This window comes from Mytilus trossulus, chromosome 1, assembly GCF_036588685.1.
Source record: "Mytilus trossulus isolate FHL-02 chromosome 1, PNRI_Mtr1.1.1.hap1, whole genome shotgun sequence".
In the NCBI taxonomy this organism is placed as follows: domain Eukaryota; kingdom Metazoa; phylum Mollusca; class Bivalvia; order Mytilida; family Mytilidae; genus Mytilus; species Mytilus trossulus.
This window is the reverse complement of record NC_086373.1, coordinates 44972135-44991556: the sequence shown is the minus strand read 5'-3', so window position 1 is coordinate 44991556 and position 19422 is coordinate 44972135. Positions and strand designations below refer to the sequence as shown.

General features: G+C 33.1%; 1 protein-coding gene across 3 annotated transcripts in view; it reads right to left on the bottom strand.

Moving 5' to 3' along the window:
• Positions 1–3585: 3585 nt before the first annotated feature.
• The window catches only part of LOC134725374 (serine-rich adhesin for platelets-like), a 151774-nt gene continuing 135937 nt past the window's right edge, over positions 3586–19422 (bottom strand). For all 3 annotated transcript variants that reach the window (XM_063589143.1, XM_063589151.1, XM_063589169.1), the window contains one exon: positions 3586–7614. In XM_063589143.1, the coding sequence (XP_063445213.1) occupies positions 7551–7614 (64 nt within the window). In that variant the 3' untranslated portion in view covers positions 3586–7550. The remainder of the gene's footprint in view (positions 7615–19422) is intronic.

Sequence of the window (19422 nt, the reverse complement as noted above, 5' to 3'; positions counted from 1 at the left end):
TTATCTATTTCTTGCATGAATTTCTCGTATCATCAATACACAGAGTGTAATTCGAAAATACGAAAATCTGCGTTAATTTTATCTGCTGGTGTCACACCACCAATTACCCCATCCACTGTAGAACGTAAAAGTTGCCCCACTCTGACCCAAGATAGTGCTTTCGATGTCCTTAAACAAGGACCAACAAATTTTCAAAAATCAAACTTTTGGTGAAAGAGAAATATATATATTTAGACCATTTCGACCCAAAATTTACTTGTCTATGAGTTAGAATTAAAATTTGAGGATTATTGCGCTCCACGGTATACTAATTAAAGATTTCGAAAAAAACAGGGGTTACTTTTGGAGTACCTCTATTCGAAGGTCAGTTTTTTTCTTTGAAGTCTTTAAGGGTATTGGCATGTAGAAATATGATATATGTACATATCAGGATATACCTGGTTTCTAGAAAGCTGAACTAAGGGTATGATATTTAGCATGTTTAGAAAGCTGCGAAAATTGCAAAAGTTGGTAGAACAGATAGGGAATTTTAATTGGTGGTCTGACACCTTATACATCATCATAAGACGATGTTACGGCATTTTCACTGGGTATTCGTGTTGGGTCATTGATGACCTTCAAAGGTTACGATGATGTACATTTATTGTGCAAAATGCTAGAACAAAGATGCTCGAAATTTTTAGTTTTAAGCAATGAGAGTGTTGGCCGTAACTGACAGTTAAGACAACTACTAGGTTTAATAACTTGTGAGAATGGAATATCGCTTGATATCAACTCTCGTTATTTAATTCAAATAGCAATAATAAACTCGCCATAGGCTCGTTTATTATTATATTGAAATTGAATAACTCGAGTTGATAAAAAGCGATATCTATTCCCACTCGTTATGACACATATAAATAATTTCTCAATGTCAAAAACGTAACTTTAACAAAAATCTTCTCGTCTGAAACTACTTGACCAATTCATTATAGATAGAGATAACTATAAACAGCAATAATTTTCAGTAAAATAAGATCTACAAAAAGTCACTATCACCAAAACAGATAACTTTTCCCTGAATTATATTCTTGTCTTTAATGTTGAAGAGTGCCCTTTGTTTGACATGCACTGCAGCAAATAGACTAAGGTGAGTGACACAGGCTCTTAAGAAACTCTATAATGTTAAATAAAATCCCATAACTCGGTAACGTAAAATCAGTAATTTCTATCAATTCGAAAGGGATGATACCTCAATAGACAATTCACCGAAGTTTCATGTAAATTGGTTACAGCGTTGCGTTTTTGAGTTTTTGTCCGACATGCTGACGATGGACGAATGGACAATACGTCCCGTATAAAAACTCCATGGTTCATCACGAAATTTGTATTTACTTTGACAACAAAAGTACCAAAGTGGAAAGGGATTAATATAAGTTGCAATAAATTATTTCCCAATCAACTATTAATAAATATGTTTAACCTTACAAAAGTACCATGATATGAAGTAGTGTTTTTATGTTTTGTACGAGTGAAGGCTGGTTTAGGTAAAACAGATCTAGTGTGTTTTCCTGTCTTGTTCAAGATTATCATCATTCATGATATCAAAAAAGTTATTTTATGTATTTGTAAATTTACAATTTGGTTTCAGTTCTTGTTTGACCCAGTCATATTTAGGGAGGTTGAAGTCTCCAAGTAGCCAGATATTACTGTGTGTTAAAAATTATATCTACATACAATAATTACAATAATTACAATGATTATTAAAAACATTTGCAATAAAATTAAAAGCAAAAACATATGTAAAACCTTAAACAATATGTCTCTGGTAACCAAACAATACAACAAGTACCCTCTATAACTGTAGGATATTCAACAAGTACCCTCTATAACTGAATGACATTCAACAAGAACCTTCTATACCAATAGGATATTTATCGTAGTAGCATTCAACAAATATGAATGCTCCAGTCATGCTTCGGTGATTCCCTATGTACTCAACCAATCCCCCTCCCCTGGATCTGCCTTTGCTTCTGACCAAGTAGCAAGCCTACCTGCTAAATAGATAAAAGTCAAGATAGCAGCTAGGCTAGCTACATGGTCAGTAAAGGCAGATCCAGGGGAGGGGGATTGGTTAATTACATAGGGAATCACCGAAGCATGACTTGAGCATTCATATTTGTTTAATGCTACTACGATAAATGTCCTATTTGTATAGAAGGTTCTTGTTGAATATCCTACAGTTATAGAGGGTACTTGTTGTATTGTTTGGTTACCAGAGACATATCGTCTCTGGTTTTATTTGTGTTTGTGTTTTTGCTTTTAATTTTATTTCAAATGTTTTTAATAATCATTGTAATTATTATATATAAATGTAATTTGCAACACACAGTAATATCTGGCTACTTGGAGACTTCAACCTCCCTAAATATGACTGGGTCAAACAAGAACTGAAACCAAATTGTAAATTTACAAATACACAACATAACATTTTTGATATCATGAATGATGATAATCTTGAACAGGTTGTACATATACCAACAAGACAGGAAAACACACTAAAACTGTTTTAATATTTTCATGATTATTTTCCAACCTATCCAAACATTCATCTACCAAGTGCTCCTGGATTTTGCTTTAATCCAACAGCACGACCATCTGTTTTAACACGCTCTATTTTCGTCGTGGGCTTGGTCAATAGCCATACCAGAAAATTTCTTCTCTGTCTGTTTAACCACACAATTTCAGTCAAGGAATGCTCTATGAATTTCTTGATTCGATGTCGATAAATGAAGCATATCGTGTTAATGAATTGGCACCATCGTGAATAGTTGGTGTGATTCAAAGCAAAGAACCAAGGGATAATTTTCGCGAGAGCTTTTAAATATACAAAGAAGGTAGCATCACATATATAGACCTTACAAATACTAATACTGTCAATTCAAATCGCAGGATAACATACCATAATTTAAAATGTAGAGATTCTTTTGACACTTGAATTATCCACTGATGTGTGAACCTTTCTAGTTCCCCGTGGGAATGAACACAAATCAACTGATAGCTCTCTTTCCACTGATATATCTGAATCTTAATACAACTGGTGGAGATTCGATTATCTCTTTGGTAAAACTTAACAAAACTGCTTCAACGTCCTTCCAAATATGATGTTATAAAGACATACTGGTATCATGAAATGAATCTTCTAATAGTATACTGCTTGGATTATGATCAATGTTGTCTGCATCAGACGAAGTTAATATATTTTGTAGTAGATGGGAAGGGCAAACAATACCTTTCTGGAAATAACTACGACAATAAGTCTCAGTTGCCTTCGAAGAAGCCAGGCCTAACACTCTGTCGTAAGAAACAGATAGTGTAAGTTTGACGAAATCCTCTACATGATTACTTTTTTCTAGTCTTACAGTGGATCATCATTCCCATATAAGCACACATTCGGGGTTTATGATCTTCCATGTGACGGTTGGATTGGTCTCCGAAATTTATATTACCAGACTTGTAGCCAGCTTTTTTATGCTGACATAATTGTATTTGCTGTTCATAAGAGGAATACATAATAAAAACAATTTTATTTTATCAAGAGGTGTATATTACCTTATTCGTATTTGACATAACTTTTGGGAAATTCGGTTCATTATGCTATTTCAATTTTTTATTTGATTTAGTCACACCAACTGTTTTTGAACGAAACTTACATCACCGTTATTAAATTAAGCCTGCTATCTTTGGTGTGTTTTTACAACCACTAGAACGAATATTTTGTCCCTATTAAAGTAGTCAGCACATGTTTGCTGACATAAATTATCATTGATGATTATGTTCCCTTTTCTGTAAATTTCCTGTTTATGAAATACGAATTATTCAAACATGCACTATTGCTAATAAGACTTTATAAGTTCAATATATCGACCTCTTAGGTGTAAAACATGAAACTTTGCACATTGTTAGTAATGATGCTAATGAACACTTTTAAATCTGAAGCCATTTTAATTCTTTATGGTCGGCATTTTAAAATAGCCGCCCAGAAGTCAAGTGTCTAATTCCAATACATTGGTATAATTGACCTCTTAAAAGTAAAGGCATGACACCTTCTACAGTGTAAGTTATGGTAATAATGAACATTTTAGTATATGTGGACATTTATGAAAATCCTTACCCAAGTAAATGCTTTCTTTGGAAAAAAAATGTTTGGTCAGGCTGATTCAGCCATTTTGGATTTTTTAAAGATGGGTCCATTTCCAAATATGTTTATAAGCATCATAACTACCACTTTTCAAATTTGTATGCTTTTACTGTAGAGTGATTAATTATACCAATATCTTGAATAAGTCTCTTGACGATTGGCGGCCATTTTGTGTTTGGCGGCCATTATGGATTTTTTTTAGATGGCTCCATAACCACCAATGCTTTTTAGCATCATATCTAACAATGTGCAAAGTTTCATGCTTTTACCATAAAGTGATCAAATGTGCCAAAATATTGGACTGGACATAAATAAAGGCAACAGTAGTATACCGATGTTCAAAACTCATAAATCGATAGAAAAAATCAAATCGTGGCAGGGTATTTAATCCCTAACAACACAACAAAAAAGACACAAAATAATCCGACAGTACTCGAAGTCAGTGACAGCTATTTCAAAGGCAATAACAACGAATTAAAAAATCTGAAGACTTAAATTCATATTTTATGCAAAGCTTTTACTTCCTACTATATAAATGAACGTTCCTTTCTCATAGAATTTCATTTAATATACAAAATACACATATTAAGGTAGATAGGTTGTCTTCCTCCATTTTGGATTTGGTAATACAAGAAAACAAGGTCTATTTCTTTAATAAAATGTGCAAATTTTTTTAGTAGTAGATAATTCAGGTGTAAGAACTTTCATTTCAATATAGAAAATGACACGTTTTATCATATTTATGGTTGTATTTTACAAAAAACAGAAAACTTTTGTTTAATAATTTTTTTTCCAACTTTGCCACTTAAGGGGAGGCAACTCAAATGCAAGGGCAGATAATTCAGAATAAGGTAATTTTACAATAGAATGTGTTAGGAATTTACCTATTTTATAATGTAGCAAGAAAACGGGTGCGGTGACCCCATTTTTTCTTTTTCTTAACTGAAAGCATGCTATTAAAGCTATCTTCTCATATGTTATCTCGAAATTCTATGGTGTAGTTTACGCTTTATTGCAGAAAATTGGGTTTTCCATGCATAATCTATACACAATCTGTCAATTTTGAACTGCGTGTAGCGTGAAAATAAGCCCCGTGACCCATTTTTTTAAAGCATTATATAAACTACATTTTAGCAAATTATTAAAAAAAATCTTTGGATTATAATTTAGACACCCCATCTACCTTAAGGAAGACACTCATCAGAGAGGAACAGTTTTGATTTTTTTACGCTTAAGATAGGCAGTTGTGTGTAAAGTTTCATTTTATGCATTTCCCATATACATGAAATAAATTTGTTCTGGGTGTCTGTCCCTTATATACTAGTATATACAATTTTGTTTAAATGAGGTCTTTAACATTCACATGGAAAATAAACAAAAGATAAACGAGTCAATAACATGTATCCACTTGTATTTTTAGTATTTGTATTTTTATCCATCTGATGAGTTAAGCCATTTTAAAATGAATTTTATAGTTCATTCTTATATTGTACTGTTACACAACAATCCCAGGTTAGGATGAGGGTGGGGATCCCGCTCACATAATTAACCCCGCACATTTTCTATGTATCTGCCTGTCCCAAGTCAGGAGCCTGTAATTCAGTGGCTGTTGTTATTTATGTGTTACATATTTGTTTTTCGTTCATTTTTTTTGTATATAAATATGGATTTTGCTCATTGTTGAAGGCCGTACGGTGACCTATAGTTGTTAATTTCTGTGTCATTTTTGTCAATTGTGGAGAGTTGTATCATTGGCAATCATATCACATCTTCTTTTTTAAATTGTTGTGAATCTGTTATATAATAGTAAAATATGTTAACGCAAAACGACTGCTGTAAAAAAAAAATGATATAATTCAAAAATATCTCATCCTATTTACGTTTAGTTAAACCTATTTAACTAATGGTAAATTTATTTGATCTGATGATTGTGAAATTGATTTCTGCTTTAATTATAAAAAAGGTTGCTGTAATAAAATTGTAAATAATTTAAAATAACTGTTTATCTAGTGTGTACGTGTAGATGCATCGACTAAATAGTCTAGATCGTAAAATTAATATAAAAATACTGACCGACTTTAGAAACGCAACACTAGTTTATTCTTTGTAATTCCCTTTTTTAAATATGCATTTTTTTTGTAAACAAACTTATGAACAGAAAGTTCTTTCATTACTTCAATGTTTAACAAAAAATGCCAGTTCGAAAGTTGAATTGATTACGTCATTTTCAATTTTCAAATATTGTTGTATATATTAAAACCCTGGGTTTCCCCTTACTAATGAACGTGTCACCGTCAAAAGCAATGACTGCATGTAACAAACGCCAAAATTATTGCTAGAAAGGTCAATCAATTCTGTTCGGCACGTTGTGGGTTCTGTTTTGCACCTTTTGATTGTGCCGTTGTTCCATCCATTTTTTGGGGCAATTATGCGGTTGAAACTTTAAGGTTTTAAATGTTTTTCTGGTAGTTCAATTAATGGGAAAAATTTATGGCATAAATCTGTACAAAAATGGCATTCAACAATTTGATTAGCAATTGACGTTGCGGCCTTATACCTGTCTCGCAAAAAAACGTTGCATAATCAAGTTCTATTGACGTTGCATTGTCACTACTTGTTGATCTGGTCATTGATGGTCTTCAACAAATCCCGTCTTCCTGTATCATTGTTGGAAGGACAGTTAGACGAGTTTCTGATGTCAAATCATTGTCTGGTTGCAGCACGTTCACGTTTTCTTGCTTGCAGTATTCTAATGGGTTCATTCCGTTTTTTTATTCCTAAGTCTTGACAATATGGAGATGCAACATTTTTTAACTGATTTAAGTGTGGCCAAGGATCGAAAGAACTGTTTCACAAAGAAAATAAAATGAAAAATATTTAATTGGTTCGTTATTTCGCTTTCTGAAATTCTTGCGATCTCAATAATCCGGTATGTTCAATAACGACAGGTATATCGAAAGAGAAAGAAGTATGACAAGCATGAATATTAGTTGTATGAGGATCAAACATGATTTGGTAAAAAAAATATCTACAAAATGAGTGTTGCGTTTTTAAAGTCAGTCAGTATTTAAACTATGCACATATTCATGTCTGCTCGTATTATAAATTAGTTGCTTTGGCTGCTTTAAAATTCAAAACTGTGTGTAAAATCAAAGACTCTGTGCCTCTTGGTGTGGATGGACCAAAAACCAAATTATTGTTACAAAACATATGAATACTTCAATCTTCAATCTTAAATAAATCTTAAATCATCTGGAAAACTGATGAGCAATCTCCATGTCCTAAAAGTGTAGCTATTGAGATGAGATAATGCTTTACAAAAAAGTCGTATTTAGCTCTGGAAATAAACATCGTAAACATCCCTGGTATATTAATTAATATCCTCTTCTTCTCTGTTGCTTTCCTGTAATGGTGCCACTTTTGTTTTCATTTTCCTACAATATAATGTTAAGAAATAAATTATTCACGTAAATATTGACACGTTATGTTTAAAAAATAGCTAAAACAAAAATTACAAATCGTAGAAATGTGTTGCAAACCTTTAGACCGTTACTAGATTTGGTCTATGGAATCAATCAGTATGATTCAAAGACTATCTTTAGATGGAAATTTTGAGTGTTTGAAACAAACTTGCCGATAGAAGAACAAATTGAATAATCGTCCATTTATTTTTACACATTTCTGGCTGTGGCATGGTTACAATTTAGGCAATGATACAACTGCATGCAACTGCATGCATCGCTTATTGTTTTTACATTTTAGAAAATTACATAAAATGTCTCTTCCGGTCTCAAATGTATTCCCGTTTCAAAACATATATAGTTTCTAGGTACTTTACCATTAAATAATGTAAAATGACTACTTCCAGTTCATATAAGTTTCCGGTTAACAGGTATCAATGTAAATTTCCACTCAACATTTTGCAAAAGATTTTATGGATTATTTATTTACTAGGCCACATTTAAAAATATTTTGGTCTGCCTTTTCTTTTTTTTATTTCAACAAATAGAATTTTTTTCTGGGTAGGTAGAGATAGGGCCCTAGAATGAAGAAATAAACAATTGTGTTTGCGTTACGATCCCACAGCGACGTTACTACGACCTCAATTTGACCAGCAAACAGCCCCCACCCCCTTTCCACCCCCACGCCTTTGACCCAACAACGCTTCTACTCATGACAAGTATTAATTTTTTCGAAACAAAGAAATCATAAATTCTGCACAATTTGTTTTTTAAAAGTGCAAATTTAACAAACACTACTAGGGGAAAACAGTTGTTTTACACCTATATGGAAAGCTGCACATGCTCCTGTGAGCTTGCAATTTATGTTTTGAAACAGTTACAACAAAGTATTCACTAAAAAGACAGCATTTTTGTCATTCTCTGAGGCATGGTGTCAGTTTAAGTTTTATTTAAGGACTTATTGGTTCCTTTACAAAGTCATTAGACTTTTATATAAATATATCATTGAGCTGGAATGCTTTACATACTCATTTATTAGTGTAACGTGTAACCGGCGGGGACGTTTTAATAATGGTTATCATCGGGTTCGTACCAGTTTCCTGGGATTTGAAAAGCAATTCAAAAATTTTAAAGTCAAACAGTTTACGCTATCACTACCAAATATAACACGAATTTCAACACCTATTAGCTTAACCCCGAACCTGGTAAATTGAAACAGTTTTAAACCAAATGTTTGGAACTAGGCTGAAACCTAAATGTATAAAACAGGTTTGAAACTATGAGGAACGGAACTGGGCTGAAACTAAAATGAATGTTACTTAGTAATACTAATGTATGAAACAAATTTGAACTATATAAACTTTCGTATTAAACTTTATTAAAAACATGTCTATATAACTGTTGGAACAACAGGGTAGCATTAAGGCATGGTATGTCAGCAAACACTCACTGCAATAGTGAGAGATGTGAGACGCAAAACTTTAGCACCAGCCCTGTTTAGACAATCTGTACCTAACCAACAGTCTCAGCCTTTCTATATTCTGCCCGCAGGTCCCAAGCACTTCACTTCACTCAAACTAAACCTGCTGTCCGCTGTAAACTACTTCCTTTCCAACCTTTTCGGTGTTCACTGTCTGCTGTCTACGGTACAAATGATAACTTGAACAGCAAATGGAAGTTTTTAACGACATTGACTGGCTATACAGCCCTTGGACGGTTGAGACAGCTTGAACTTAATAACTACCCAATAAAGCGTGTTATTGCAATCAAGATAAAGGGATGATTTTCGATGCCGTTTTCAACGATAAAAAGATCTAATGGGTAAAATCATAGATAAATTGGAAAATACATAACTGTAGAAATATTATAACATTCTAAAACCGTAAATTCGTAACATTATCACATTTCTTGCATAGATGTGTGAAAGTTACCCTAAATTTTGATTTATTTGCATAAAAAATTGAAATAATGCGGAAATGACAGTTAAAATAGACCAACAAGAGACCTTATAACGGAGAAGTGGTATTTTTCACCCAAGAGTCATATTTTGTATCATATTCAACTGTATGTAGGCAGATGAGATAATACATGATCTTTTATTGGTCCACATTAAATTCTATCATGAAAAACAAGGACGTCTTGATTATTTTTGTGTTTCCTCTGACAAAGAGCCGATTGTTGTAACATCAGATTTTTGGACTAGCTATAAATCTGATCACTCACCAGAGAAGATTGAGCTGATGCCTTGTTTACACGTACATTTAATTCGAAACGAATTCGAATCGAATACGAATTGAATTCGCTATTCGAATTATCCAATTCGCATTATAAATACGCTTTTGTTAATACTTATTAAATGTTAACGTCGTTAGGACAGTAAAGCAAATATGACGCAAATTGCAATTCGAATTATAATTGAAGTTAGGACGTAAACGTTTCTAAGATTTATTAATCAGATAACCGGGAAATTAAACACAAATTTATTGAAGAGAATTGATTATATTAAAACAGTCAAGCATGAATTTATAAAGCTAACATCTGAATATGATTTGAACTAAAAAGAGGATCTTATAAACCTTGATGCACCAATTTGATAATCAACTTCTTTGGGAACTTGTTTGGATTAAAATAAGTTCACAGCCATTTTCTGCTCTTCAAAGAAGAGAAAAAAGACAAGATAGAGAATATGCTTTTTGAAAAGTTAGAAAAATTAAACAAACTCTTTGTTTAAAATAAACAGATGAAATCAGATTCGATATTGAAAAGGCTGAACCAGATCTTAAAAATTTAAGAAATTAATGGAAAATGGCAAATTAAAGGGGAGAAATGAGGACAATCGGCTACATGCATAAATATGAAACCTTCTTACTAAACCTGGCAGAAAAGAGACCCATGTGAGAGTCAAACTACCTTAAAGAAATACAATTATTGCCCATAAAAATAAGAAAAATTAAAATCACCAGGCATTGATAATTTTTTTTTCTGCAGAAATCTATATAAAAAAAAGACATTCAATTTCAACTTGTCGATAGCCTGAAACTGAGGCTTGAAAAAAGAAAATTCTCAATAAGGCAGCGACAAGGGCTTATAGTATGTCTACCAAAGGAAGAAAAAGCAAAAGCATTTCATCATAAATTGGCGTCCAATTACTTTACTTTGTGTTGACTATAAATTAGCATCTGCTTGTATAGCAAATAGATTGAAATCTTTTTCTGCAAAATATTATAAGTCAGACAAACAAGTATCTTAATTGGAAGATACATTCAATTTGGTGAACGTTTTATTTATTGTAGATTTGATAGATAAATTAAAAGAAAATGGTATTCCAGGATTATTATTACTGGTTGACTTTGAAAAGGCCTTCGACAGGTGCATTATTGAAAAAAAACTTTTAGATTTTTATTGGTTTGGCCCCATACTATGTAAAAAGGTTAAACAAATTTATACAGACATTACCAGTACAGTTACACATACTGGCAAGTTATCAGCATGTTCAACTTTGGTAAGGGAGATGGAAAGGTTACCCCTTGTCCCCTTATCTTTAATATCTTTAATCCTTGTGTTGGAATTACTTATTGTAGCTTTGAAATATGACCCAGGTGTATCTGGTGTTACAGTAAACGACCCACAGTATTTGCTAAGACAAGGCATGTCATCCCTAAACTGCAAATGCTTGGACTCCTAGAAGACTAATGAGTGGAAAATTTACAACCTGCAGCATCATTAACACCTACAAAACAGGTATTCAAGCGGACTTGTTGTAAAAAAGAAACACCTCTTAAAATATTGAACATCAATTTTCAATTTATTTAAAGTAAACAACAAAAATTGCAGAAATCTACTAAATTGACATCATCATAAGCACTGAAAACTGGCTCAATAAAGATATATTAGCATCTGAATGATTCCCAATGATAGACTATACTGTATACAGGAAAGACCGACCTCCAAGCACCATCAATCTTAGCTATGGGTGTGTACTCATTGCAGTAACAACAAACTTACTGTACGAAGAACTCAGAGATCTACAAACAGACTATAAATCCATATGGGTACAAATAAACATGACAAATGCCTTTAAGTTAATTATTGAAAATTACTATCAACCTTCATCTGATAAAGACACATCTATAGAACAACTTAAAATCTCACGAGATCGTATCAACCAAAATGCAAAATCAACAATCATTCTTGATGGCGATTTTAACCTTGATAAAAAAAACTGGGATATCCCATGCATCATGAACAACTTCTTAATCTCATTGAAGAACATTAACTTGAACAGACTGTCAGATAGTTAAAAAAAAAAACACAAAAGGAAACAGAACTCCTGGTTTCATAATAACAGACATACATAGATTTTTGAACAAACTCACACACGATAATAAAGACCATTACCATAGTTCGTCAACTGATGACATCTGGAAAAACATTCACTGACAGACTACTTACATCAATAAAAAAAACATTCCCATGAAGACAATCTTGAACAGAAAAAAAAACTGCCCTGGGTTGATAACAACTTCAAAATTATGACACATAAAGTTAAATGACATACAAAGAGCAAAAATAGTCAAGAACAAATGACCAAACTTGAAAAAAACATTACAAAGAGAAATAAGTAATGCCTACTTGAAATACACGAAGAAAATGATATTTAACCTACCAGTAGAAAAACCAGACAAAACAACAAAAGAACGTATACACACATTAAAATTACTAAGTATGAAAAATTACATAACAGGCATCTCTGCACTTGCACAAAAAGACATTTCTGCTGCCGAGTCGTCCGTGTCACATTTTAAAACTGAGTAAACTAAAATTCAAACAATTTTGAAAAAAAGCATCTTCTACGGCACACGAAGTTGTGCACTTGCTATTCTAATGAGAGAGGAAACACATTCACTTTAGAAGACAAACATAGTTTGTTAAGAAACACAGCACGGCTTATTTAATTTAGTACATTAGACAATTGCCAATTCATTCTTTCAAATCGGGAGTCGGATGAACGTTTATCCCATTTTAAACTGCTTTTTCTCTCACTGATCAGAGGGTTTTATTCAAAATAAGGTCAATACCTCTGAAACATTTTCTAGTAAACCAATAGTGTCCTGGTAGGAGAAATAAATATAGATTCTTACATTGATACCAGTGGATTATCGGATTTAACTATCAAGATTGGATAAATCCGATAATCCACGAGTAACTATGTAAGAATCTGTTTCTCTAATGATTGAAAAACATTTTCTTTTTTTGTTAACCGAAAATCCCCTTCGAGGGCCTTTCACATTGCACGAAGTTGTCAATTTCATTAACACCTGTTATCGTATTTTGATTCATTCAGTTAGCTAAAAAGTTCATGACCCTCAAAATCATCCAATGATCTTTTGAGATCACCAGCAACCACACGTTGATTAAATTTTTTTAAAGAATGGGTTCGGAAAGGGATAAATTTCCATAGAGTTAGAGAAATATATTTATTAAAGTTATGTACACCGGTATGTACATGTAAACATTACCACGTGTATTCGTTTATAAAATTACACGTGTTTTGAAAGTATATAATAGGTTAAATGTTTTTCATTGGTCGAGTTAGAACTGAACATAATATTTGAATAAGGTCATTTCAAATATTTCGTGCTATACTTTTGGCGGTTTTGTATATTAAAGATATAGTCATTCGAGGGTTCGCTTTTGGTGCAGTAAAGTTGTAAGCTTGTGCTTAACCTAAGTATGTCTGAGAATAGAGAAGGAAGTCCAATGTCCGAAGGTGAGACTGAGCATTCAAACATTTCAACCGGTAAATCACAAAGTAGCAACCACATAGTAGAAGATCGCCGTGATTTAGCTGATACTTTTGAACTTTTTAAAGTATATTTTGAGCTTGTAGATCTTAAATCAGATTTGGTCCGTGAACAGGACGTAATTTCCAAAAAGTTAAAGGAAGAGGTTTCCCTTATATTCAAGCACGAGGGCAACAGAATACAATACAAATTTAACGAGGAAACTATTACCGAGTTAAACAAGGTTTATAGCTTTGTTCCCCGTTCAGAAACCAAAGTGTCGCGTATCATCATAGACCTCATAGATAAGGTTAAGGGCAGAAACAAACTGATACGCATAGCAGATACTTCAGCCGGTGGTTGGGCTACTGTCAGAGAGTATGAAGCAAATGTTATCGCTTCCGACTCTGAAGATGAAAAGAAAATCCGCCAGGCGGAGTCCAGAGCCATGCGTTCGACTAAAGACAAATCCCGACGCCCAAATCCCTACAAGACAACTTCTAGACCGGCTCCCCTTGAAACTGCTTCTAATCCTTATTATTCCAATCAGTATCAGCGTCAGAACGTTAACCCGCCGCCCTTTCGAGGAGGAAGAACTGTCCACTTGTCAAACGCAACCAGTTCAACTTCAACAATACACAACAGAACAATTAACAATGAACAGTTAGTTAATGATAAGTATTTATATTTATTTTCTGAATTTGATAGTGATTATTGTTTAAATCATAATATTGAGATTTTGCTTAGACAAGTAAGATTTTTTGAAAATTTCAAATCTAACACGGGTATTTTCTCTGGTGTAAAGGGAAGGTTAGCTAAAAGTATTCAGTACTGGGAGCATATCGGTGCTAATTCATTTATTTTAGACACACTGAAAAATGGTTATCTTATTCCATTTATTGATACTCCTTCGAGCATGTACATGAAAAATAACAAATCTGCTCTTAAGAATGATGATTTTGTTAGCAAATCTGTAAATGAACTTGTTCTTTCAGGTTGCGTCATTGAGGTCCCTTTTCAACCTTACATTGTCAATCCGCTCAGTGTAGCTACTCAACAGTCTGGGAAAAGGCGTCTAATTTTAGATTTGAGCACTTTGAATTTATCGGTGAAAAAGGAAAAGATAAAATTTGAAGATTGGAAAATAGCTGTGCTATACTTTCAGAAAAATGATTATCTTTATAAATTTGATTTAAAGTCTGGTTATTTTCATTTGGATATATGTCCACAGCAGCACACGTATCTAGGTTTTTCGTGGAAGATAAATTTTATTGCTTCACTGTTTTAGCATTTGGTCTTTCAACGGGTCCTTACATATTTACAAAATGTCTCAGACCATTGGTCAAGTATTGGAGAAAAAATGGTATAAAAATAGTTTTATATCTTGATGATGGATTTGGTATGAATAACGAAAATAATGAATGCATCAAAGATGCTGAACTTGTGAAACAATCACTTTTGAGTGCGGGTTTTCTTCTGAACGAAGAAAAATCAGTTTTTACTCCTGTACAGAAGTTGGAGTGGTTGGGAATCATTTGGGATTCATGTAATTTCACTTTATGCATTCCTCAAAGGAGAATTGACGAATTATTTCAATCTATTCATAATGATTTCAGAGAAATTTCATATATGTCTGCCAGAAATTTAGCCCAGGTAACGGGTAGAATTATAAGTATGTCTCCTGTGATCGGAAATATTACTAGAATAATGACTAGATATTGCTATATGTCTATTGAAAGTAGAATGTCATGGGATAGTTATTTAGTTTTAGAAAGTAAAAGTTTTGTGATATCAGAATTAAAGTTCTGGCTTGATAACATTGCTAATGTAAAATTTAAAACATTAAATCAATATAGTCAGTCACATGTAATGGTATATTCTGATGCTAGCAGCATAGCTGCCGGAGCATGTACAGTAGAGTTGGAGAGTAAAAATGTTCACACTATGTGGAAATCCACTGAAATGTTAGAGAGTTCCACGTGGAGGGAACTAAAGGCCATAGAATTGGCGTTGAAGTCTTATCAACATGCATTTGCGGGAAAATCCTTAAAATGGCTAACTGATAATCAAAATTGTGTCAGAATTGTTCAAGCAGGAAGCATGAAAGAAAAACTGCAAGATATAGCAATTTCCATTTTTTCTATTTGTTTACAAAAGGGAATCTCCATTAACATACAATGGATTTCGAGAGGTAAAAATTCGAAAGCTGATTATATCAGTAAAATCATTGATTATGAAGACTGGGGAGTCTCAGAATTGTTCTATACTTTTATTAACGGCCTTTGGGGTCCTTATACAGTCAATCGTTTTGCTAGTTCTCGTAACACAAAATTAGAAAGATTTAACTCTTTATTCTGGAATGTAAATACAGAAGCTGTAGACTGTTTTACTCAGAATTGGTCTGGTAAAAACAATTGGATTGTACCACCTATTTACTTAGTATTGAGAGCTATAAAACATGTAATTGCTTGTAAAGCTAGAGGTACTTTAATTGTACCAAAATGGATATCTGCGACCTATTGGCCTTTTATTTTTGATAAAAATATGAATTACAGAAATTACATATCTGATGTTATTGAATTTAAAAATACAAGTGGTATTTTTGTCAGTGGTTCTAATAGACAATCCATTTTTGGCACTGAGCCATTTATTGCTCCAGTATTGGCAGTGAAGTTAGATGCGACTAAGATAACAAGGCCCTAGTGCACTAATGTGTATTGTAGCTGGCGAGGTTAAAGTTGCAAGGCCCTAGTACACGAACGTGTATTGTAGCTAGCGAGGTTAAAGTGACGAGGTCCTAGTACACGGATGTGTATTCTAGCTGGCAAGGTTAAAGTTACGAGGCCCTAGTACATGAATGTGTATTGTAGCATGCAAGGTCGTTGTTGATAAGGCCCTAGTGTGTATATACATTGTAGAAAGCATGGTTGTATTCAACACGGCACTAATGTATATAACATTGTAGCTGGCATGGTCAAATAAATATTGAACAAGGTCCTGTTATGTTTACAGTGGCATGGTTCACTTGAATATAAGTTTTTAATACTTTGACATTTTATAATGTTTGTTTCACGATTGCACATTTTTCAGATATTTTTCGAGTTGGTAGATGGACACAGAATTCAGATATTTCGGATGAACTTTCTACATTGAAAGCTAGATAACCAGAGTACTGCTTGAGCTCACGTTCCCTGAACACTCGTAAAAAGTACCAGTATGCCTTTAATGCTTTCTGTAAGTGGACTAAACTACATAATATTACTCCATTACCTTCATCTGATTATACAGTTTCTCTATATTTGATTCACATTTCACAGAATGCAAAATCGGCAAGCAAGATAAATGAAGTAATAGACGCCATTAGCTGGGCACATAAACTGGCTGGATTTAATAATCCTTGTACATCTGAATTAGTAACGTTTGTAAACGAAGGAGCACAGAGAAAATTGGGACATTTTATCACTAAGAAAGATCCTATGACACCAGTCATTTTACGAAAGATTGTTTATACTTATGGTACTTTTAATAGTAATCTTAAAGACTTAACAACTGTTTGTATGTGTTTATTAAGCTATGCAGGTTTTTTTAAGGTTTTCAGAACTAGTTAATTTGAGAGGTATCGATATAAAGATTTATTCTACACATGCAAATTTATACTTGGCGAAGAGTAAAACTGATATTTACAGAGAAGGGAGGGATGTGGTTATTTCTAGAACTAATCTTATAACTTGTCCTGTCTCTATGCTAGAACGATATCTCAAATTAGCTAGTATTACATCAAATTCTGATGAATTTGCTTTTAGATCCGTTAATTTTTGTAAGTCTGCTAATTCTTATAAACTTAGAAGTACAGGTCCGTTGTCATACACGAGAGCTCGAGAAATACTACTTTCAAGTTTACAGAGTATAGGCTTAGATAGTAAAAAATTTGGACTGCATAGTCTCCGTTCAGGAGGGGCATCGGCTGCTGCAGCGGCTGGTGTAGAGGATAGATTGTTCAAAAAGCATGGTCGGTGGAAAAGTGACACGGCCAAAGACGGTTATGTTAAAGAGTCTCTGAAGGATAGACTATCTGTAACAAATAATATTGGAATTAAATAATGTATTTTTTCGTTTATTTTTTCTTTACCCTTTCTTTATTTTTCGAAGCTTTGCTGCACACTGTCAGGCGAGCTGATCCCATACAAAGGTGTTGAGTTTATTTTGTAAATAATTTATGTTCGCTTGAAGTTATGAATTAGAACATAAATACTAAGTATATTTGTTAAAGTTATGTACACCGGTATGTACATGTAAACATTACCACGTGTATTTGTTTATAAAATTACACGTATAATAGGTTAAATGTTTTTCATTGGTTGAGTTAGAACTGACCATAATATTTGAATAAGGTCATTTCAAATATTTCGTGCTATACTTTTGGCGGTTTTGTATATTAAAGATATAGTCATTCGAGGTTCGCTTTTGGTGCAGTAAAGTTTTCCCACCCTCCCACCCGACTTAATGTATTTTATTTGTGTTATTTTTTATTAATGTGAATAATAATGTGTGTAAGAACAGAATCTTTATTTGATTCATAAAATGTATTTTCGTACATAATGAAAATTGTTTTTATTTTTGTAGATTGGTTTTTGTGTTTGTTACCTGCAGCGGCCTAGGCAGACAGTAACACTGATGAACATTTTTTACGCTGCATTTGTCTTTAATAAAATTAAAGCTTTGCTGCACACTGTCAGGCGAGCTGATCCCATACAAAGGTGTTGAGTTTATTTTGTAAATTATTTATGTTCGCTTGAAGTTATGAATTAGAACATAATTGGTGTACATTTCATATATAAAGGTGAAAATGTGCACATACCCAGCTCTATTTCCCTCATTTCCTGTAGGTGTGTGTATATACGGTTTGTTTTTATTTCTCCATGTTTGCATTTATTATTATGCATTGAATAAAACATAGTAGAATCAGTCAGATATGCATGTACATGATCACCAATGAATTGAAATCTTTCAACAATGAACTGATTAACTAGAATGCCTAGTATTAACCGTTAATTAACTATAATTCATGAATATTTCATGATATTACCCATAGTTATTATTTATACCTAGTGTCGCAAAGCGTGATTATGTATTTCAAATAATGTTATTGTATATGTATCGATGTTAATATTGATGGAATAAATAATCAAGAAAGTACTGTGAGTTTTTATATTACAAAATAGTTCGATTTCAAATGCTTGTGTAACAAGGACTTCACAACATTTTATGGTGCCGGAACCCGGGAATCGAGAACAAATACTGTTAATTTAACCAATACAAGATGACAACTGTGAGCCATACGGAAGGTGTTAGAACCAGATATAGGAATACGTTATACGCGGAAATACAAAATGGGATTTCGATTCTACATGCGGAAATTTCTAATTCGCAACGTCAGGAAATGGTGCACAAATCCGCGAAGTGTATTGAAAAATTGAAAGTTTATATTAACAAATTGGAAATTCAAAGTTGCTAGTTCATCAGAAGAAGATCAGTCTGGAACAGCAGATAAATTGGCAGATGAAGATTGCAAGTTATGTTCAGACGCAACAGACTGTTATTTGGAACTAGGGAACTTCAAAGAAAGGTTAGTTGATAATATCAAGCTACAGAAAATGTAGAGAAACTAAATCCGTCAGATTTAAAGCAACTTCAGCAAAGAAATGAAAGATATAATACAAACACAATTAAAACAACAAGAAGAATTCATTAAAAGCCAACAAAAGGGTGAAATTGCAGAAACAAATGTGAAATTGCCAAAAATTGATATAATTTCCTTTAGTGGAGACAAGACAAAATGGAATGAGCTCTGGAATTCTTTTGAATCTACTATTGATCAAAACAAAAGGCTTTTAAACATCGATAAAAATTCTAATGCAATTAGTTTGTATCAATGGTTCTGATTGGATGACAGTTAGCGTAAAATTCTCTATCTACTTGTCTGTAACTAAGATAGCCG